This window comes from Taudactylus pleione, unplaced genomic scaffold (assembly GCF_031769625.1).
Source record: "Taudactylus pleione unplaced genomic scaffold, aTauple2 ptg000148l, whole genome shotgun sequence".
Lineage (NCBI taxonomy): Eukaryota > Metazoa > Chordata > Amphibia > Anura > Myobatrachidae > Taudactylus > Taudactylus pleione.
The window spans coordinates 2,453,368-2,477,181 of record NW_028284550.1 but is presented as its reverse complement, the minus strand read 5'-3'; the positions used below and the strand labels follow the sequence as shown (position 1 = coordinate 2,477,181).

The window sequence follows — 23,814 nt, the reverse complement described above, 5'->3', positions numbered from 1 at the left end:
CTGCGACACCAGTTTAGGGTGGGGATCACAGTGGGCATCCCGGGGTCCTTGCTTGCTGGCCCCAGGGAAGGACCCAGACTGCTAGCCGAATGCTCAGGGGACAGGTAAGGCAGGTCACCGCCGCGTGTAAGCATTCATACCTCCGGTCTCAGGGGACAGACTGGAGGTGCTGAGTGAGGACTCAGGCTCCAGCCACCACGATCCACTAGACCACCAGGGATATATGGTGTGTCAACAAGGGGAGTTCAGATTCCCCATTAAAGTGGCTCCTCCCCTCAGCTCAGGGCTCCTCCCCTCCTCTGAGGTCTTGCTTCTCTGAGCTGTTCTCCTCCGACCAGGTCTCCGGCAGCCATTTTTTTTCAGTGGCACAGTCGCAGCTCTTTCAGGGTCGGTCCCCCTACATACCTCTCCCTGGAGTCAGCGTATTTTCTGCTATAGCCAACCAGGCACTGAGTCTGCACAGTTAATTGTAGTGCCAATTTGCAGTTCTATTTCTGCATTGTGTGTCACTTATGCTAGCGCTGTCTGTCTGTATCTTATTTCTAACTGTCAGCTTATATCTATATCTTTTCTCTGATACTGCCCTAATACAGGTGTAATCAGGGTGTTTCATATGCCTCACATCTATAGAACTACATAGTTGTGCGTTGCACTGTGCCATATTTAGGCTGTGTGCGCCTCAAGCTTACCCAAGCATCAGACAGGGCCAGTATTTTGCTCTCGTTAACAGCGAAGACTCTTTCTTATGGCTATTGCTTCCACCAAAAGAGTGTCAGATTTAGGGGCGCTCTCCTGTCGCTCCCCATTTCTGATACTTCACCAGGACAGGGCTGTGCTTCGGACTCGTCCTGGTTTCCTTCCTAAGGTTGTTTCTAGTTTCCACATTAATGAGGAAATTATAGTCCCGTCCTTTCAATCTCCAGACCTCTGGGCTGGTGAGGCCTCATTGGATGTGGTCCATGCCCTCAGTATTTATGTGGACCATAACAGTTCTCTTCGGAAATCAGACTCCTTATTTGTGCTATATGGATTTCACAAGAAAGAATGGCCAGCCAATAAACAAACATTGGCTAGATGGCTTCGTATGACTATCTCACAGGCTTACACGCAGGTGGGCCTTCCTGTTACTGCTCGTTCGACTCGGTCTGTGGGTCCCTCATGGACATCCCCAAGGTCTCCCGGTGGAACCTATGGACCCTGGAGAAGAAAATTAGTTATAGTAAGAACTTACCTTTGTTAACTCTTTCTTCGAAGTCCATAGGGTCCACAGGACACCCACCTTGATGCACCTGGCTTCAGATGGGCTATGTTACTGGTCACTGGTGATAGGGAGAGTGGACCAGTGCATGCTTTGAGTTGAAAGCTTTAATGTCCTCATCCACCACCTACACCCCCAAGGTCTCTCTGTGGACCATTTGGACTTCGAAGAAAGAGAGTTAACAAAGGTAAGTTCTTACCATATCTCATTTTTTTTTTTTTAATTTACAGTATGTTATATTGCTGTCAATACATGCCTATATTTTGCTCAATGATAAAGCCTGAATTGAATTGATAATGCTTCACAGTAGAAAGACATGCACATGCAATATGATTACAAGAGAAGGTATCTTCCCTCCCATGTTCCAAATATCTGGTTGTAAAGTTTGATACATGCAAAGTGCATGCAGGTTGCATAGGTGCATGTTTGTGCGCTTACTTTACGATTATGCGCAGAGAGAAATTGCGTAGTATACGCTCACAATCTCTGCAGGCCCCGATTCTATCTAGGGAATGCCATCATTCATCATGGCTTATTTTCTGGTTAGGGTAACACTAGCCCCTCTGACAATCTATAGCTGTTGCGGACAACTAGATCTGCTAACACTTAGTAAATTTGTATGATCATATACAGAGAGGGTGGCAGGGCCAGTAGCTAATACAGCAAGCCCCTCCCACCAGTGATAGCCCCGCCTCATAGGAGCCCTGATCATTTAGCAATGACTATGCTAATCCGGCTGTTCTCTTACCCACATGCAAATCAACTGGTAAATGTGATGTTGTTTCCCAATGGGTACATACATGTCAACAATCCCGGTTTACGGTGACTGAAAGGGGTTTTGGTCTGATTTGCCCAAGTACTGTAGTTAACATTTTGCAATCGGTAATGTTTGTAGATATACGGGTGCAGCAGCACCTGGTGAAAGTAATGTATTACAGTACGTAAAAGATATAAAATGGTGACATAATGTAGTTCCATTTGTTCTGTTCAGGTGAATGTATCGGCCCGTCTAATGTAAGCGGTATCCTGGGCCAGGCTGCACAATTTTATCTGCCAATACCCGTCCATGATGTTGTTTGGAGTATTGAAAAAGAAAATGAAAAATATATACTCGCAAAGATTAAAAATAATGATTTGGAAAAAGACTCTGTTTTGGCAAAATACAAAGACCGTCTGCAGGTGACACAAAATGGAACAATATTACGTATCCTATATCTGACGATAGAGGACAGCGCGACCTACACCACTCAAGTTACTCTTCGGAACCATTCCATGCACACAGTGAATTTCATCCTCATAGTATATGGTACGTATTCATGTCAGTATGTACAGTATATAGAATAATACAGCACAACTTACAGAAATGTACTATGTTTAGCTGGCCTTAAGACTAATAGATGGACATTTACAGAGTATATAAATAGATACACACACTGGGCCTGATCGCTGCCCTGATAGCAACTTTGGGAGCGATAATATGTGAATGCTAATGTCAGCCTTCCCCTTGTGCACCAATGTGCGTTGGAGAGTACAAGGGCTGAGATGGAATGCCCACTCTCACTGTCCGTGCCCACTCTCACTGTCTGTGCCCACTCTGTCTGTGCCCACTCTAACTGTCCGTGCCCACTCTCACTGTCCATGGTTTAGAACACTCCACCATTGACACTCGGACAGGCTTCTCTTGTATACAGTATATGTCTTCCTCCTCTTGTATCTCTGTTCCATGCAATAGTCATTATGGGACACTACTTGGAACCTTGGTGCTGTCCATACAGAAGAAGTCTCCTGAGTATACAATCCCAGCTTCCAGGTGGTGCCTTGTAACTACAGTATAGGGATGGACATCGGAAGCTGATAGTTAGCAATCAGATGTATCTCGCAGCATGCTGCAGTAAGGCGCAACATAACGTACTTAAGCACTGGAAAATCCGGAGTGTATAATACAACTCTCTGTCCACCAAATGTTCCTTTTCCTAAACTGCACAGCGCATGCGGCAAATAGCGAATGAAGCTTTTGAAGCGTTGTCTGTCTTTTATAAAATGCATATCTGTGTTGGCCAGATGACGCACAACCAGCACTAAATAAAGACAGAGCAATTGGAGTTCAATATACTTCAGGATCTCTACTGAAATCAGTACATTGTTCCCAAATTCCCAGCAATTGGCATTTATGCCACCCAGCTGCCTTTTACGCTACACCGCTATTGCCATTGCACAGTATTGTACACATTCCCGACTGTAAGGTTGCAAACATCACATCGCATACACGACCATTGTGGGTATCAATATGGCTGGTATGTGTGGGTGAGTGGTTTAGGTGAGCACCTTACGGAGTTGGTGTCCCAGGTTCGAGACCCGGAAAGGGACAATGGCATTTTGGACATTAATATTTTCTTTTTTTATTTATTTTTTTATAAGTCTTCACTACAGGATTAGAACTCACACACCAAGTGATTTATTTTTGTCATTTATAAAAGTACATATCTGTGTTGGCCAGATGATGCACTGCCAGCATTAAAGACAGAGCAATTGAAGTTTAATATTGTAAAGCAACTCTCGTATACTGTACACTGTCTTCCTCCTCTTGTATCTCTGGCCCTGATTCAGAGCCGGACGCTCTGACAGAGCGCTCGCTCTGAATCAGGGCCGTCCTTCTGTTTTTTTAAAGCTGCCTCCTGGCCGCTCGTATAGCTGTGGGTGACCACCCACAGTATAGCGAGCCGCCATGATGATGGTCGCGATGGTCAAGACCATCGTGACCATCAGGCTTGCGACGAGACCCTTGTGGTAGGGTCTCGTTGCCGCAAGCCCTTGAGTGCTTTCGGCTCAAACAGAGCCGAAAGCACTACCACTGACATCACTTGTGATGTCAGTGGGACCTGCCCCAGACTGTAGACGTTCCCATGGGAACACCTCCGTCTGGCCAGCCACACCCCCGGCCTGCCCACCAAAGGGGGCGTGCTGTCACTCAACAACGACAGCACGCCCCCTTTGGTACGAGACCCAGAGCGACTGTTTGCCTGTTGCGCACTGGGCCACCATCGACCCGCTTGCGAGCGCTCAGCGCTCGCGAGCGGGTCTGAATCAGGCCCTCTGTTGGATGCAATAGTCATTATGGGACACTGCTTGGAACTTTTCCCTGGTGCTGTCCATGCAGAAGATGTTTCCTGAGTATACAATCCCAGCTTCCAGGTGGTGCCTTGTAACTACAGTATAGGGATGGACATCGGAAGCTGATAGTTAGCAGTCATCAATATTCTTGATTCGATGGAAGCACTTTTCCCATCGAATCGATGGTATTCGATGGTCGGCAGCCATCGGATGCTGTTTTCCCATGCCCATCTAATGTCTGACAGCTTGTATGCGGCTGCGGACACCAGACATGGTATATACGCAGCTCAGCTTATGTGCGCAATGCTTCTGCCCATGCTCACATAGTAACGATTAGTGATTATACCATAGAATGGTTTTGATGCGATGACTAGTAGCAACAGATCGCTGCTTAGTTATTATAACAGGGCATGTGCTTCATTACCAGCCCAACTCTTCCTCCTCAACAGTGAGAGCTGGAAAGGAAGCAGTGATGCTCCTGGACATTTGAACATGGGGCAGATGTACTAAGCCATGGATTGAAATAAAGTACCAACCAATCAGCTCCTTACAGGCTGTGTTTGAAAAGGGACAGTAAGTGACAGGAGCTGATTGGTTGGCATTTTATTTCACTCCAAGGCTTAGTACATCTCTATTTTATTTTAAAGTCTCAGGGAGTAGATGTATTATAGGGAAAAAAAAGCCCTAACTTTATAGATAGAACTTGCCCCTATATATATAACTGGTACAGTAGTGCTGGCAGTAGGACAATTGCTGCTCTTTTATAGCTATTTAAGAATAACAATACACATTAAAAAAAAAGGGATCAGAATAATTCTAGTACCCTAATATAGCATTAAACAATATATTTTCTTTTTCTGATGACAGAACCTGTTCCAGTTCCAGCTATAAGGACTGAAGGGAAGAATAGAACCAGTGACTGGTGTAATGTGACTCTCTTATGTTCTGTCCCAACAAACACATCAGCCTTGTCCTATGCCTGGATGTACAGACATAATAACTCTGAGTACCAGCTGTATAATAATGGTGACACCATCCAGGTGTCACTGAAGCCGGAGTCCTGGGACACTGAGTTCCTGTGTGTAGTACATAACCCAGCCGATCAGAAGAACGTCTCTCTCCATGTGCAAGGGATATGTACTGCTCCAGGTGAGATATGGCTAACACAATAAAATATATAGATATATGAAAATTTGTCTTATAATGTTTAAAGCCTGTTTTCATTCCAAAAAAACATATGGCAAAGTGTTTTTAAGCATGTGTGGTGCATGTGGCAATGGAACATACATTACAACACTGACGTGCGCAGTGAGTTAATTCAAAGTCCAATGCAGTTTTTGGATAACAACAATATTATGGTTTCCATCTCATTTCTGACTATTATTTTTTGCACTTTATTTGGGGAAGGTTATTTTACAATATCAATGAGTGAACACTATAGGCCTCCCTCACGCAAACAGTCCCTGCATTAAATTAATAGCACCCATATTTAATAAATAAAACTTCTATATCGACCTCTATCACTTCCTGGATGTCCCAGCGCGTTCTTAAACTTAACATGTCTATGACTGAGCTGATCATCTTCCCACCCTCCCGCATTATCTCACTGTCCACAATTTCATTATTTATTGATGGCACAACTATCTCCTCTAGCCCCCAAGTGCGCTGTCTTGGAGTTATCCTGGAATCAACCCCCTCTCCTTCCAACCACACATTCAGCACCTATCACAGTCTTGCCACTTCCATCTCAAAAATATTTCCAGGATCAGACCCTTTCTCACCCGGGAGGCAACTAAGACCCTCATCCACCCATTGGTCATCTCCAAATTGGACTATTGTAACCTCCTCTTATCTGGCCTCCCTGACTCCCACCTCTATTCTCTTCAATCTGTCCTCAGTGCTGCTGCTCAGCTCATCTTCCTCTCCAAATGTTCTATATTTGCCCCCTCTCTCCTACAAGCCCTACACCGGCTCCCCTTTTATTTCAGAACCCAATTCAAGGTTCTTACACTCAATTACAAAATCCTCACCCAATCTTCTCCCATATACATCTCTGATCTCATCTCGCTATACACTCCTGCCCGCCAACCTCGCTCCACAAATGCATGTCACCTCTTTTGCCAACTGATTACTTCTTTTCACTCCCACCTCCAAGATTTTACCCGTGCTGCTCCCTACCTCTGGAACTCTCTCCCTCTCTTACTCTCCACAAATCTTTAAACAAACTCTCAAGACCCATTATTTCATCAAAGCCTTCCAGCTCTTATCCTAACCTGCTGCTCTATGCGTCTTCCTCACTGTCTACCTCGTCTGGGTCACCCCTGTCTTTCTGCTCCTCCTCTTTATAACGTAAGCTCTCACGAGAAGGGCCCTCTTCCCTTACTCATACAATCGTCTACTCCTAACTTCGCACAAGGGCACCTAACAAGTGGTTGATGATGCCCTCCTACTTTCTTGAGTGCTATGATCGCTATTGCAGCAATGTTTATAAACTGTCCTTGTCCTGCATTATTTTGTACTGTAAGTTACTGTTTTCTTGTTTGCTCATTTGTTTATGTACTTTGTGAGGCACTGCGGAACCCTTGTGGTGCCGTATAAATAAAGTGTCACCATTAGCTTCTATCTATCTATCTATCTATCTAATAAAGAGAACCCATGTGTCCCAACACTCATTTTGGTGATCTCCTAATTCATTTTATCAAAAGTAGATCACAGGCACATAACAATTGTCTGTTTCAAAAGGCACATTGGCGGCACAGACACATCATTTAGCCCTCACACATACTGTAATAGAAAGCAGGGCGGTAGCTAAAACAAACACTATACAATGGATACAAAATTATTTACCAGCAGTTAAGTTAAAGACATCAATGAACAGCCCATTATTATTAAGAAAGCATTTGCATATGGTGTAATATTAAAGTAGTCATGACTACCTACATTGGAAATCGGATACAAATTACCAAGTGTCCACACATTGGACAAAAACCACACAAACTGGGAAAGGTGGGAATGGCAGCTTTGGGCTGTATTGTAATACTTGGCAAACGCTGTACACTTATCTAGCCAATCCAACAGATATCGTCTGATTGGCCAGGAAATTACAGTGTTTTTGCTCAACCAGCCTCAAATTATCAGTCTGCTTGCTATGCTGCATTGTGGTGTTAATCTGTAACCTTACGCGTTTCACCGGAAAACTGTGTAGAGTAATAGTAAAGAACGTTTTGCACATGCTTCAGTGAACAGTTGAATATGGATCTTAAAGTAAATTGCATAATGTGAATTAATGCCACACTCTCTGTTCTCTATTACTTACAGATGAAGCACAGAATCAAAATCGCTTTTATTTTCTCTATGTGCTGCTACCAATCATCATCATCAGCATCATCAGCATCAGTATCATCATCATCATCGTAGTATGGGTATTTAGGAAACCGATTAGAAAAGGTATCATTTGTACTATTTTATAATGTACAGTAGCGTACCTTACACATGTGTATTGGTTTCTTATCACTGCCTTTTAGCCCATCTCTGGTGAATATTGTCCCAAATGCTACTGGACCTTTTAGTAACTCTACCATCTAATATAATGTAAGTTATTAATATAAAGAGGCTGTATTCAAAGGATGGGGGCACACATAACAAAATACTGAATATTGCATGACTCAATCTCATCCTTTAGAGATGGAAGTGGGTGGGTTAGAAGACACCCCAGCGGGTGGGTTTGTACACCGTTGGCAAATAAGTCTCCGAGTGACGCCTGTCTGTTTGATTTTATATATATATATATATATATATATATATATATATTGTGACCTTCAGTCGGGTTGGAGATCCCTTTCCTGTGGTAGATGGACTCCTTTCTTACACACACAGCAGCGGGGAAACAGCACACCAGTCTTGATGCGAGTACAAGCTGGTTGGCACCAGTCTTTATTGTACAATGTCAGAAATAACATAAAGAAAACATAAACATAAATCCTAGCCCTGTCTGGGCTCTAACTTTACAAGTGATTCCCTCACTACAAGAACCTGGCAGGGCCTAATGCCCTCACCAGCAACAAAAGCACAACACAGTCCTCATAGCTAGGTTTCCCAGGGTCTCTGAGCAGACTCCCCGTCTGCTCACCCAGGTGAGACACTCAGCCCTAAACAAACTAAGCATATGTCGGCCATCTTCAGCTGGAAGCCCTAATGAGCCTGTTACCAAGCTGAAAGGCCCAAAACCTGGAGTGGCCATGGGTGGAGCCCTTCCTCTCACCGACAACTCCCAGGACCCAAACCGGCTTTTCAAAAAGCCGAGACTCAAGCCTGCTACACTGCAGACTTTCTCCTGGGGGTTTTAAACACATAGGGCAGGAATCTGGGATAAATGTCCCTGTCACAGACCACTTTACCAGTGATCCTATCACAATATATATATATATATATATATATATATATAAATCAATGTCCATAGTCCGGCACTCAATGAGATAACAGCAAAAGGAGCTGGGTGCCCTCCGTAGTCCGCCCTGGTCACAGGGCGGACCAAACATAATATCCACGTGGCGGCACTCCGTAATGAATAAAGAATAAAGCACTGAAACGTTGCATGTACAGCTGCTGTCTTTGAAGTTTATTCATTACGGAGTGCCGCCACGTGGATAATATATATATATATATATATATATATATATATATAATAATATAGTAGTATAGTAAGTAACAACAACTTTACTTGTAACAAATGCTCACGTACATCAGAGTTTAAAACACTAATCTCCACCATGGACGGTCCTCCGGATCCTGGTGTGATCAAAAGGTCATGCTGTAGATAAGTCTTACGGACCACCGCCGGCTCTGGGAACACCGGATGATGTCACACGTCCACTTCACCAAGCCAAGCCCAACACGTTTTGTCATATGATGACTCTACACCCCTGACGAAGTTATCAAGTGACAAAACGCATTGGGAGTGGCTTGCTGATGTGGACGTGTTATGTTTGTTACTGTGTAGTGTTGACCACACTATACTTACTGAAACAAGTGACCTGGAGCATGGCCGGCAGCGCCCCCCCCTCCCTCTCCTTGCGCTACCGGTCCGATGGCACTACGCCACAGATTGGCAGGCAAGGTGGGTTTTGGGTACTCAGAAACATATACATATGGCTGGCAATGGACGGTCCACTCCCTTCAAAGGAGGTGGAGCGATCTAGTCCCTGGTGGCTGGAGCGTCTAAGGGTCCTAGTTAGGCATAGTAAGTAGAGTGCTGTACATTACTGTCATTATATAGCCAGTCAGTATCTGGCATACTGTAGGGACATACTGTTTACCTTAATATACTGTAAATTATCGTAATGTGTGGTGAGGTGAATGACTGGGGGAGGCTATGGCTAGTATCAGAGTCACATTTACACACACTGTACTGTACAGCATACTTGCCAACTCTCATTGATTGTCAGGGAGACTCCCTGACATAGTAGCAATCTCCCTGACATAGTAGCAATCTCCCTGTCTACCTGACATAGCAGCAACCTCCATGACATAGTAGCAATCTCCCTGTCTCCCTGACATAGTAGCAATCTCCCTGACATAGTAGCAATCTCCCTGTCTACCTGACATAGCAGCAACCTCCATGACATAGTAGCAATCTCCCTGACTCCCTGACATAGTAGCAATCTCCCTGTCTCCCTGACATAGCAGCAATCTCCCTGTCTCCCTGACATAGTAGCAATCTCCCTGACATAGCAGCAATCTCCCTGTCTCTCTGACATAGTAGCAATCTCCCTGTCTCCCTGACATAGCAGCAATCTCCCTGACTCCCTGACATGGTAGCAATCTCCCTGACATAGCAGCAATCTCCCTGTCTCCCTGACATAGGAGCATTCTCCCTGACATAGCAGCAATCTACCTGTCTCTCTGACATAGTAGCAATCTCCCTGTCTCTCTGACATAGTAGCAATCTCCCTGTCTCTCTGACATAGTAGCAATCTCCCTGACTCCCTGACATAGTAGCAATCTCCCTGACATAGCAGCAATCTCCCTGTCTCCCTGACATAGCAGCAATCTCCCTGACATAGCAGCAATCTCCCTGTCTCTCTGACATAGTAGCAATCTCCCTGACTCCCTGACATAGTAGCAATCTCCCTGACTCCCTGACATAGTAGCAATCTCCCTGACATAGCAGCAATCCCCCTGTCTCCCTGACATAGCAGCAATCTCCCTGTCTCCCTGACATAGCAGAAATCTCCCTGACATAGAGGCAATCTCCCTGTCTCTCTGACATAGTAGCAATCTCCCTGACATAGCAGCAATCTCCCTGACTCCCTGACATGGTAGCAATCTCCCTGACATAGGAGCAATCTCCCTGACATAGCAGCAATCTCCCTGTCTCTCTGACATAGTAGCAATCTCCCTGTCTTTCTGACATAGTAGCAATCTCCCTGTCTCTCTGACATAGTAGCAATCTCCCTGACTCCCTGACATAGTAGCAATCTCCCTGACATAGCAGCAATCTCCCTGTCTCCCTGACATAGCAGCAATCTCCCTGACATAGCAGCAATCTCCCTGTCTCTCTGACATAGTAGCAAACTATGATTAAGTTGTATCATTGATGTAACCACAAGATTAACCTCAATTAATCTTGCGGCTACGATGTAGCGGTTCCCCCCATAGACGTCTATGGGGATTTCTCACCATAGACGTCTATGGGACACACAGGCTGGCCGCATTCAGCCAAACAGGGAGCTGCTCCGACGGAGATGCTCCCTGATTGGCTGGTGGCCAATCAATCTCCCTGCCATAGCAGCAATCTCTGACATAGTAGCAATCTCCCTGACATGGTAGCAATCTCCCTGTCTCCCTGACATAGCAGAAATCTCCCTGTCTCCCTGACATAGTAGCAATCTCCCTGTCTCCCTGACGTAGCAACGATTTCCCTGACATAGTAGCAATCTCCCTGACATGGTAGCAATCTCCCTGTCTCCCTGACATAGTAGCAATCTCCCTGACTCCCTGATATAGTAGCAATCTCCCTGACTCCCTGACATAGCAGCAATCTCTCTTTCTCCCTGACCTAGTAACAATCTCCATGACATAGCAGCAATCTCCCTGTATCCCTGACATAGTAGCAATCTCCCTGACTCCCTGACATAGCAGAAACCTCCCTGTCTCCCTGAAGAGTCTAGCAATCTCCCTGATTGCACCTTACCCCCATTATTCAAATGGGATTATTAGTATAATGTCCCTCAATTGGGTATAAGGCACAATGATCCCAATGGCTACATGCATTTTTTCTAATAGTGTGTTTTTATCAACAAATAGATCTTACTAACTGCTTTGGGGCTCATTTACATTTGTATGTAAGTCAGTATGATGACACGCCTCTCAGATGTAGCAGTATACGCCCACTTTATGGCCGCACCCATAGGTGCTGCTTTCACAGTCTCCCTGAAACGCTTTTTCAAAAGTAGGCAAGTATGCTGTACAAAATTATATTGTACAGTATACTGTATAGGATTTGGTTGTTAGTTTTGACTATAAAAATTATTACAATACATGAATAATACAAATTATATTTATACTTTCTTACAAATACTGTACAGTACTGTATCTTTGTATTTTAATTATTGGACTGTACTGGATTACAGTATGACAGGCAAATCTCTGCTTACCCTGCCTATCCTGTGCAGGCTTGGACTGGGCTGCCGGGGAATCGGGTAATTCCCCTGTGGGCCCTACTGTGTTGTGTCCACGGCCCTTTCTGTGAGGGGGCGGTGCATAGTGAAGCTCCTGATAAGGGGCGGGGCTTAGCAGCCGGGGGCGGGGTCTTGTGGAGATGCTCGGTGTACAGAGCAGGATATCAGAAGAAACTTCTACCGAGTGTCGACTTTTGGTTTAGTAGAGCAAACATTGTGACCCACACAGGTACAATCCTCCCTCACCACACTCCCCAGTCACAGCCCTGATATTATGCCTCGGTAATAGGGCTGTGTTGGCTCTAATTGCCTGCTTGAAAGTAGATGCGGTCTCTCCTTCCACACCACCTTACTTCTCTGATCCTTGTGGGTGCAATCAGAATAGCAGCAGAAGTGACAAAGGCCCTGATTCAGACCCACTCGCGAGCGGCTGTCCGCTCGCAAGTGGGTCGATGTTCTGCACTGAGCATGCGCACGACGGAGGGAGCTCCGTCGTGCGCATGCGCCAGACGCGACGAGCGAAGGAAAGTTCTTCGCTCGTTGTGTCTGATCAAAGGGGGCGTGCTGTCGATGTTGATTGACAGCACGCCCCCTTTGGTGGGCGTGCCGGGGGCGTGCCTCCCTGCCGGGGGCGTTCCCAAGGGAACGCCTACCGTCAGAAGCCGGCCCACTGACATCACTAGTGATGTCAGTGGGAGTGATTTTGGCTCTGATAACAAACCAGTGACTTATTACTTTTGACCAAAGTTGCCTGAAATTCCATCCCATAGGTTGGATTACAGCTCTGATATTTACATTATTTGTCTGTCCCCAGCCTGTGTTTATTATTTGACAATTAAAATCTGAGGTTTGATCTATTCATTAAACATTTTGTCTCAGGGGCCTATCCATCAACACTAAAATAACGTTTTTAAGGACATTTTCCTTAATTAATGTTATTTTAATATTCATGAACACACTTAGCACAGGACATATCACCGATATCTCCTGCGTTAATTTCCACACTCCCCATACATTAGTACATTAGTATGGGGATATGGAAATTATGATATTCATCAAATTCCGAAAATTACGTATTTTTGGAAATTGATGGTGTTACTATCCACCACTGTGAGGTGGCATATAGTAGGTAACACTTACCTGCTTACAGCTGGGCACGTCCCCCGGCGTCTCCATCCAGCGCTCTGGTCTCTCCTCTGGCTCCGTCTGCTATGCTGACATTGTGTTCTCCCAGCAGAACACAATAAATAAAGTTTAGAATAAAGTTTAGAAAAAAAAAAGTTGTTTTTTTTTTCTAAACAGTACTGTGCTCTGCTGGGAGAACACGTGACAGCATAGCAGACGGAGCCGGAGGCTGCTGCACGGGCAGGTAAGTGCTGGACAGGTGGGAGGTGAGTGGGGGAGGGGGGGGGCAGGTTAGCGGAGGGGGGGACACAAACTTACCACAGGTGTAGGCAGTGCTGCGCATGCGCTGGTTTTACGGATGTAACAGCGCATGCGCAGCACGGATTACGGCTGCGGTAAGTTAGTGTAGACAGGGATAACTATCTATTTCCCGAAAAGCTTTAATCGCAAAAATGACAGCTTTTCGGAATAGATAGTTATGGAGAGGAGGAATGATGAATTCCTTCGGTAATTAGGTAGAACTCCATGCGAGTTCTAAACCTAATTACCTCCTGAGAAACTTTAGGTATGATGAATTGGCCCCTCAGAGTCTTCTGTCTGTCTCTTTCACATTAAAATAATGTACAGTAGCAGAAAGGTGTGGGGCATTCCTGGGTGGTGACTGGAGGTAAGAAGGGGTGGCTAAAATAGATGCATGTAGCGTTTTTGTTTTATTGGAGTGTCGCAGGCGTGTTGCTAAAAGTGGTTGCATTCATAAACGCAGAACCGTTAATATCTCACATAGTTATGGTGCATTTGGAGGCATGAATGTGCACCAGGGAAGGGCTTTATATTGTGTCATTTGCATAAAGTACCAGTCACAACTGCCGCAAAAGACACAGGCATGGACACAGGCATGGACACAGGCATGGACACAGGCATGGACACAGCTATACCCGGCTCAGGCATGGACACAGGCATGGACACAGCCATGGACACAGGCATGGACACAGCCATGGACACAGGCATGGACACAGGCATGGACACAGCTATACCCGGCTCAGGCATGGACACAGGCATGGACACAGGCATGGACACAGGCATGGACACAGGCATGGACACAGCTATACCCGGCTTAGGCATGGACACAGGCATGGACACAGCCATGGACACAGGCATGGACACAGCCATGGACACAGGCATGGACACAGGCATGGACACAGCTATACCCGGCTCAGGCATGGACACAGGCATGGACACAGGCATGGACACAGGCATGGACACAGGCATGGACACAGCTATACCCGGCTCAGGCATGGACACAGGCATGGACACAGGCATGGACACAGGCATGGACACAGGCATGGACACAGCTATACCCGGCTCAGGCAGTCTGGACAGAATAGAAAAGTACCTGCTCAGGCATATTGTAATGGTGCGTACACACTGGGCGATTAAAGTGGACGACTGAACGATAACGATATCGTTATCGTTCAGTCGTCCACTTTATCGTCCATTTTTAACACAAAAACGATGAACGATAAAGACGACGCGCGTTCCCACAGGTTGTTTGTCATCATCGTTCATCGGGCTGACATGCCGGCCAACCTGACTATGTTGTCAGGTTGCTGCATGTCAGGGAATGGGGGAGAGAGCCCGGCGCTGAACGATATCGTTAATGATATCGTTCAGCGGCTGTGCTCAATGTCATGAACGACATTGAGCACACCCTGCCAGAGACACACTAGACAACATCGCTCAGGGAGCATATCGTGTAGTGTGTACGCACCATAACAGTTGAGAATGTGGGTGTGAAATTAATCATAATGTTTATTACTTTATTCTAATCTGTGTAAGTGAATATGTCTGATGGCATAATAGTGACGTGCACAACAGTATGATGGTATAATAATGTCATGTGGAGGAGTATGATGGCATAATAGTGACATGCGGAATAGTATGATGGTATAATAATGGCATGTGGAGAAATATGATGGCATAATAGTGACATGCGGAATAGTATGATGGTATAATAATGGCATGTGGAGGAGTATGATGGCATAATAGTGACATGCGGAAGAGTATGATGGTATAATAATGTCATGTGGAGGAGTCTGATGGCATAATAGTGAAATGGGGAAGAGTATAATGGTATAATAATGGCATGTGGTGGAGTATGATGGCATAATAGTGACATGCGGAAGAGTATGATGGTATAATAATGGCATGTGGAGGAGTATGATGGCATAATAGTGACGTGCACAACAGTATGATGGTATAATAATGTCATGTGGAGGAGTATGATGGCATAATAGTGACATGCGGAATAGTATGATGGTATAATAATGGCATGTGGAGAAGTATGATGGCATAATAGTGAAATGCGGAAGAGTATGATGGTATAATAATGGCATGTGGAGGAGTCTGATGGCATAATGGTGACATGCGGAATAGTATGATGGTATAATAATGTCATGTGGAGGAGTATGATGGCATAATACTGACATGCGGAAGAGTATGATGGTATAATAATGTCATGTGGAGGAGTCTGATGGCATAATAGTGAAATGGGGAAGAGTATAATGGTATAATAATGGCATGTGGTGGAGTATGATGGCATAATAGTGACATGCGGAAGAGTATGATGGTATAATAATGGCATGTGGAGAAGTATGATGGCATAATAGTGTCATGCGGAAGAGTATGATGGTATAATAATGTGGAGGCATCTGATGGCATAATAGTGTCATGCGGAAGAGTATGATGGTATAATCATGGCATGTGGAGGAGTCTGATGGCATAGTAGTGAAATGCGGAAGAGTATGATGGTATAATAATGGCATGTGGAGGAGTCTGATGGCATTATAGTGACATGCGGAAGAGTATGATGGTATAATAATGTGGAGGAGTCTGATGGAATAATAGTGTCATGCGGAATAGTATGATGGTATAATAATGTGGAGGAGTCTGATGGCATAATAGTGACATGTGGAAGAGTATGATGGTATAATAATGTGGAGAAGTATGATGGTATAATAGTGACATGCGGAATAGTATGATGGTATAATAATGGCATGTGGAGAAGTATGATGGCATAATAGTGACATGCAAAATAGTATGATGGTATAATAATGGCATGTGGAGGAGTCTGATGGCATAATAGTGACATGCGGAAGAGTATGATGGTATAATAATGTGGAGGCATTTGATGGCATAATGGTGGCATGCGGAAGAGTATGATGGTATAATAATGGCATGTGGAGGAGTATGATGGCATAATAGTGCCATGCAGAATAGTATGATGGTATAATAATGGCATGTGGAGGAGTCTGATGGCATAATAGTGACATGCAGAACAGTATAATGGTATAACAATGGCATGTGGAGGAGTCTGATGGCATAATAGTGACATGCAAAATAGTATGATGGTATAATAATGGCATGTGGAGGAGTATGATGGCATAATAGTGACATGTGGAAGAGTATGATGGTATAATAATGGCATGTGGAGGAGTCTGATGGCATAATAGTGACATGTGGAAGAGTATGATGGTATAATAATGTGGAGGAGTATGATGGCATAATAGTGACATGCAAAATAGTATGATGGTATAATAATGGCATGTGGAGGAGTATGATGGCATAATAGTGACATGCAGAATAGTATGATGGTATAATAATGGCATGTGGAGGAGTTTGATGGCATAATAGTGACATGAAGAACAGTATGAAGGTATAATAATGGCATGTGGAGGAGTCTGATGGCATAATAGTGACATGCAAAACAGTATGATGGTATAATAATGGCATGTGGAGGAGTCTGATGGCATAATAGTGACATGTGGAATAGTATGATGGTATAATAATGTGGAGGAGTCTGATGGCATAATAGTGACATGTGGAAGAGTATGATGGTATAATAATGTGGAGAAGTATGATGGTATAATAGTGACATGCGGAATAGTATGATGGTATAATAATGGCATGTGGAGAAGTATGATGGCATAATAGTGACATGCAAAATAGTATGATGGTATAATAATGGCATGTGGAGGAGTCTGATGGCATAATAGTGACATGCGGAAGAGTATGATGGTATTATAATGTGGAGGCATTTGATGGCATAATGGTGGCATGCTGAAGAGTATGATGGTATAATAATGGCATGTGGAGGAGTATGATGGCATAATAGTGCCATGCAGAATAGTATGATGGTATAATAATGGCATGTGGAGGAGTCTGATGGCATAATAGTGACATGCAGAACAGTATGATGGTATAACAATGGCATGTGGAGGAGTCTGATGGCATAATAGTGACATGCAAAATAGTATGATGGTATAATAATGGCATGTGGAGGAGTATGATGGCATAATAGTGACATGTGGAAGAGTATGATGGTATAATAATGGCATGTGGAGGAGTCTGATGGCATAATAGTGACATGTGGAAGAGTATGATGGTATAATAATGTGGAGGAGTATGATGGCATAATAGTGACATGCAAAATAGTATGATGGTATAATAATGGCATGTGGAGGAGTATGATGGCATAATAGTGACATGCAGATTAGTATGATGGTATAATAATGGCATGTGGAGGAGTTTGATGGCATAATAGTGACATGAAGAACAGTATGATGGTATAATAATGGCATGTGGAGGAGTCTGATGGCATAATAGTGACATGCAAAACAGTATGATGGTATAATAATGGCATGTGGAGGAGTCTGATGGCACAATAGTGACATGTGGAAGAGTATGATGGTATAATAATGTGGAGGAGTATGATGGCATAATAGTGACAAATGCGGAAGAGTATGATGGTATAATAATGGCATGCGGAAGAGTATGATGGTATAATAATGGCATGTGGAGGAGTATGATGGCATAATAGTGACATGCGGAAGAGTATGATGGTATAATAATGGCATGTGGAGGAGTCTGATGGCATAATAGTGACATGCAGAACAGTATGATGGTATAATAATGGCATGTGGAGGAGTCTGATGGCATAATAGTGACATGTGGAAGAGTATGATGGTATAATAATGTGGAGGAGTATGATGGCATAATAGTGACATGCGGAAGAGTATGATGGTATAATAATGGCATGTGGAGGAGTTTGATGGCATAATAGTGACATGCGAAAGAGTATGATGATATAATAATGGCATGTGTAGAAGTATGATGGCATAATAGTGACATGCAAAATAGTATGATGGTATAATAATGGCATGTGGAGGAGACTGATGGCATAATAGTGACATGCGGAAGAGTATGATTTTATAATAATGGCATGTGGAGGAGTATGATGGCATAATAGTGACATGCGGAAGAGTATGATGATATAATAATGGCATGTGTAGAAGTATGATGGCATAATAGTGACATGCGGAAGAGTATGATGGTATAATAATGGCATGTGGAGGAGTATGATGGTATAATAGTGACATGCGGAAGAGTATGATTTTACAATAGTGGCATGTGGAGGAGTATGATGGCATAATAGTGACATGCAAAATAGTATGATGGTATAATAATGGCATGTGGAGGAGTCTGTTGGCATAATAGTGACATGCGGAAGAGTATGATGGTATAATAATGGCATGTGGAGAAGTATGATGGCATAAGAATGACATGCGGAAGAGTATGATGGTATACTAATGGCATGTGGAGAAGTATGATGGCATAATAGTGACATGCAAAATAGTATGATGGTATAATAATGGCATTTGGAGGAGTCTGGTGGCATAATAGTGACATGCGGAAGAGTATGATGGTATAATAATGGCATGTGGAGGAGTCTGATGGCATTATAGTGACATGCGGAAGAGTATGATGGTATAATAATGTGGAGGAGTCTGATGGCATAATAGTGACATGTGGAAGAGTATGATGGTATAATAATGTGGAGGAGTATGATGGCATAATAGTGACAAATGCGGAAGAGTATGATGGTACAATAATGGCATGCGGAAGAGTATGATGGTATAATAATGGCATGTGGAGGAGTATGATGGCATAATAGTGACATGCGGAAGAGTATGTTGGTATAATAATGGCATGTGGAGGAGTCTGATGGCATAATAGTGACATGCAGAACAGTATGATGGTATAATAATGGCATGTGGAGGAGTCTGATGGCATAATAGTGACATGTGGAAGAGTATGATTGTATAATAATGTGGAGGAGTATGATGGCATAAGAATGACATGCGGAAGAGTATGATGGTATAATAATGGCATGTGGAGGAGTATGATGGCATAATAGTGACATGCGGAAGAGTATGATGATATAATAATGGCATGTGTAGAAGTATGATGGCATAATAGTGACATGCAAAATAGTATGATGGTATAATAATGGCATGTGGAGGAGACTGATGGCATAATAGTGATATGCGGAAGAGTATGATGGTATAATAATGGCATGTGGAGGAGTATGATGGTATAATAGTGACATGCGGAAGAGTATGTTTTTATAATAGTGGCATGTGGAGGAGTATGATGGCATAATAGTGACATGCAAAATAGTATGATGGTATAATAATGGCATGTGGAGGAGTATGATGGCATAATAGTGACATGCAGAAGAGTATGATGGTATAATAATGGCATGTGGAGGAGTCTGATGGCATAATAGTGACATGCAGAACAGTATGATGGTATAATAATGGCATGTGGAGGTGTCTGATGGCATATTAGTGACATGTGGAAGAGTATGATGTTATAATAATGTGGAGAAGTATGATGGCATAAGAATGACATGCGGAAGAGTATGATGATATAATAATGGCATGTGGAGGAGTCTGATGGCATAATAGTGACATGCAAAATAGTATGATGGTATAATAATGGCATGTGGAGGAGACTGATGGCATAATAGTGACCTGCGGAAGAGTATGATGGTATAATAATGGCATGTGGAGAAGTATGATGGCATAAGAATGACATGCGGAAGAGTATGATGGTATAATAATGGCATGTGGAGAAGTCTGATGGCATAATAGTGACATGCGGAAGAGTATGATGGTATAATAATGGCATGTGGAGGAGTCTGATGGCATAATAGTGACATGCGGAAGAGTATGATGGTATAATAATGGCATGTGGAGAAGTATGATGGCATAAGAATGTCATGTGGAAGAGTATGATGGTAGAATAGTGGCATGTGGAGGAGTCTGATGGCATAATAGTGACATGCAAAATAGTATGATGGTATAATAATGGCATTTGGAGGAGTCTGGTAGCATAATAGTGACATGCGGAAGAGTATGATGGTATAATAATGGCATGTTGAGGAGTCTGATGGCATTATAGTGACATGCGGAAGTGTATGATGGTATAATAATGTGGAGGAGTCTGATGGCATAATAGTGTCATGCGGAATAGTATGATGGTATAATAATGTGGAGGAGTCTGATGGCATAATAGTGTCATGCGGAAGAGTATGATGGTATAATAATGGCATGTGGAGGAGTTTGATGGCATAATAGTGACATGCGGAAGAGTATGATGGTATAATAGTGGCATGTGGAGGAGTCTGATGGCATAATAGTGTCATGCAGAATAGTATGATGGTATAATAATGGCATGTGGAGGAGTCTGATGGCATAATAGTGACATGTGGAAGAGTATGATGGTATAATAATGTGGAGGAGTCTATGTGCTATCTTTGCAGAGGTTCAGTTTACTGTTTTGTTTGTGCTGCTTATCACGGTGTCTACGCCTATATCCTTGTGCATTTACTGTATTGGCCCTGTGTACTGTATTTGTCCTTTGTTGACTTTTGTTTCTGTTCATTCCTGTCTTGTGGTGTGTCAGTCTATTAAGTTACATCATTATATTACAAAGTGTCTTATGGATTATAGCCCTTATCAAGTCCATGGTTAAACATATTTAAAAACTAAACATAATAATAAACCTAGAATAACATGTATTTAAAATGGGATCTCAGTAGGTAGATTATTTTCAGTCGTCCAATTTATATCTCATAAATTAAAAGCTGGATTGGCATATCTATAAACATATTATTTTTTATTAATTTCACTCACTGCAGTTCATTTATTAATTAGGACAAACCTTTATCTGACTTTTAGGAGGTCTATTGCTAGTTAACTCCTCCATCTATTTGCACATATTATTGCCATGCCTCTCTGTTCACTGGGTACACCCACTTTGGCAGATGGTTATGCCCTTCAGTGGGCGCCTACTATTGCAATTCCCTCGTGGGCCTTTGATGCCCCAGTCCAGCACTGACCCTGTGTCACGGTACTTGGGTTCTTTAAATCTGGCATGGGGCCCTGGGTGTTAGCTGAAGAGTGCAGTAATGGGTAGGGTTTAAGACACCATGACTCACAGGGAAAACAGGCACTAGCACTCTAGAGACACCAGGAAACATGGACTGGAGCAATGCAAGCATACTAGAATTGGAACGGGTACCCAGGTAACCGGGCAGCCTCTCGCCTAAAGGTCTGAGTACCAATCAGGCCAGAGAACTACTCCAGCGACAGAGAAACCCAGAACACAAAGCAGTATAATACTGACAGTATGGACCTGGGAACCAAGCCAGGAATCTGAGACTTATATAGCCAGGGAAGAAATTATGAAGCTATACTCCTGGTAGAGCTCTGACGCAAGACCTGGACCATAATCCAGGAAGGGAACTCAGGAGAGAGAGACACTTCAGGTAACACAGTACCGAACACCTTGGTGCAAATAAACTGTGACCTGATCATGCCTTCCAGACCTGGAACCCCAACGCTAACTGATTGTGGCATCTCTGCAATCAGCAATCGATTGAAAAAGGGAAAGATTTTTATCCACAATCGATTGCAAATTGCACGATTGCTGCAATCAATCTCTGATGTATGGGTTCCTTTAGGCCGAGAATATATAGGGAGTGGTAATTGGTCAGGCTGACCAGGTGAGAGGTAATCATTGGGAAAGTCTGCTGGATGAATTATACACAGTGGCCCTGATTCAGAGCCGGACGCTCTGACAGAGCGCTCGCTCTGAATCAGGGCCGTCCTTCTGGATTTTTAGAGCGGCCTCATGGCCGCTCGTATAGCTGTGGGTGACCACCCACAGCTATAGCGAGCGGCCAGGAAGATGGTCGCGATGGTCAAGACCATCGCGACCATCAGGCTTGCGACGAGACCCTTGTGGTAGGGTCTCGTTGCCGCAAGCCCTGGAGTGCTTTCGGCTCAAACAGAGCCGTGAGCACTCCCACTGACATCACTTGTGATGTCAGTGGGGCCGGCCCCAGACGGTAGACATTCCCATGGGAACGCCTCCGTCAGGGCAGCCATGTCCCCGGTACGCCCACCTAAGGGGGCGTACTGTCACTCAACATAGACAGCATGCCCCCTTTGGTACGAGACCCGGAGCGACGGTTTGCCCGTCGCTATCCGGGTCTCACGCATGCGCACGATGGAGCCGGCTCCATCGTGCGCATGCGCACTGGGCCAACATTGACCCGCTTGCGAGCGCTCGCGAGTGGGTCTGAATCAGGCCCAGAGATCGGTGAATATTCAACCCTGTGTTGGCGGCTAAGACCAGGAACGTGACACCCTCACTACACTTCACTGGTAGATGAGCTCTTTGTCTGTGACATACTGTACCTGTACTGTAATGTATATGAGATACAGTACACTACTGTGTCACATAGCATAAATAAGGGTCAGTACTGTGATGTATGCTGTAAGGTGAATATGATGCACTACTGTGACTTAATGTGACATAATGGTCTGTAAGCTGCAGTACTGTGACATACTGTAACTTGAATAAGCTGCACTACTGTGACACAGTAATGTGACGTACTGTAACATGAATAAGCTGCACTACTGTGACACAGTAATGTGACGTACTGTAACATGAATAAGCTGCACTACTGTGACACAGTAATGTGACGTACTGTAACATGAATAAGCTGCACTACTGTGACACAGTAATGTGACGTACTGTAACATGAATAAGCTGCACTACTGTGACACAGTAATGTGACGTACTGTAACATGAATAAGCTGCACTACTGTGACACAGTAATGTGACATACTGTAACATGAATAAGCTGCACTACTGTGACACAGTAATGTGACGTAGTGTAACATGAATAAGCTGCACTACTGTGACACAGTAATGTGACGTAGTGTAACATGAATAAGCTGCACTACTGTGACACAGTAATGTGACGTACTGTAACATGAATAAGCTGCACTACTGTGACACAGTAATGTGACGTACTGTAACATGAATAAGCTGCACTACTGTGACACAGTAATGTGACGTACTGTAACATGAATAAGCTGCACTACTGTGACACAGTAATGTGACGTACTGTAACATGAATAAGCTGCACTACTGTGACACAGTAATGTGACATACTGTAACATGAATAAGCTGCACTACTGTGACACAGTAATGTGACGTAGTGTAACATGAATAAGCTGCACTACTGTGACACAGTAATGTGACGTACTGTAACATGATTAAGCTGCACTACTGTGACACAGTAATGTGACGTACTGTAACATGATTAAGCTGCACTACTGTGACACAGTAATGTGACGTACTGTAACATGAATAAGCTGCAATACTGTGACACAGTAATGTGACGTACTGTAACATGAATAAGCTGCACTACTGTGCCACATTAAT

General features: G+C 43.9%; 1 protein-coding gene across 1 annotated transcript in view; it reads left to right on the top strand.

Annotated features, from left to right (window-relative positions):
• The window catches only part of LOC148522291 (uncharacterized), a 105,876-nt gene that overhangs the window by 42,656 nt on the left and 39,406 nt on the right, over window positions 1-23,814 (top strand). The window contains exons 3-5 of the mRNA XM_088474175.1: window positions 2,250-2,564; window positions 5,237-5,518; window positions 7,688-7,816. Of these exons, the coding sequence (XP_088330301.1) occupies window positions 2,250-2,564; window positions 5,237-5,518; window positions 7,688-7,816 (726 nt within the window). The remainder of the gene's footprint in view (window positions 1-2,249; window positions 2,565-5,236; window positions 5,519-7,687; window positions 7,817-23,814) is intronic.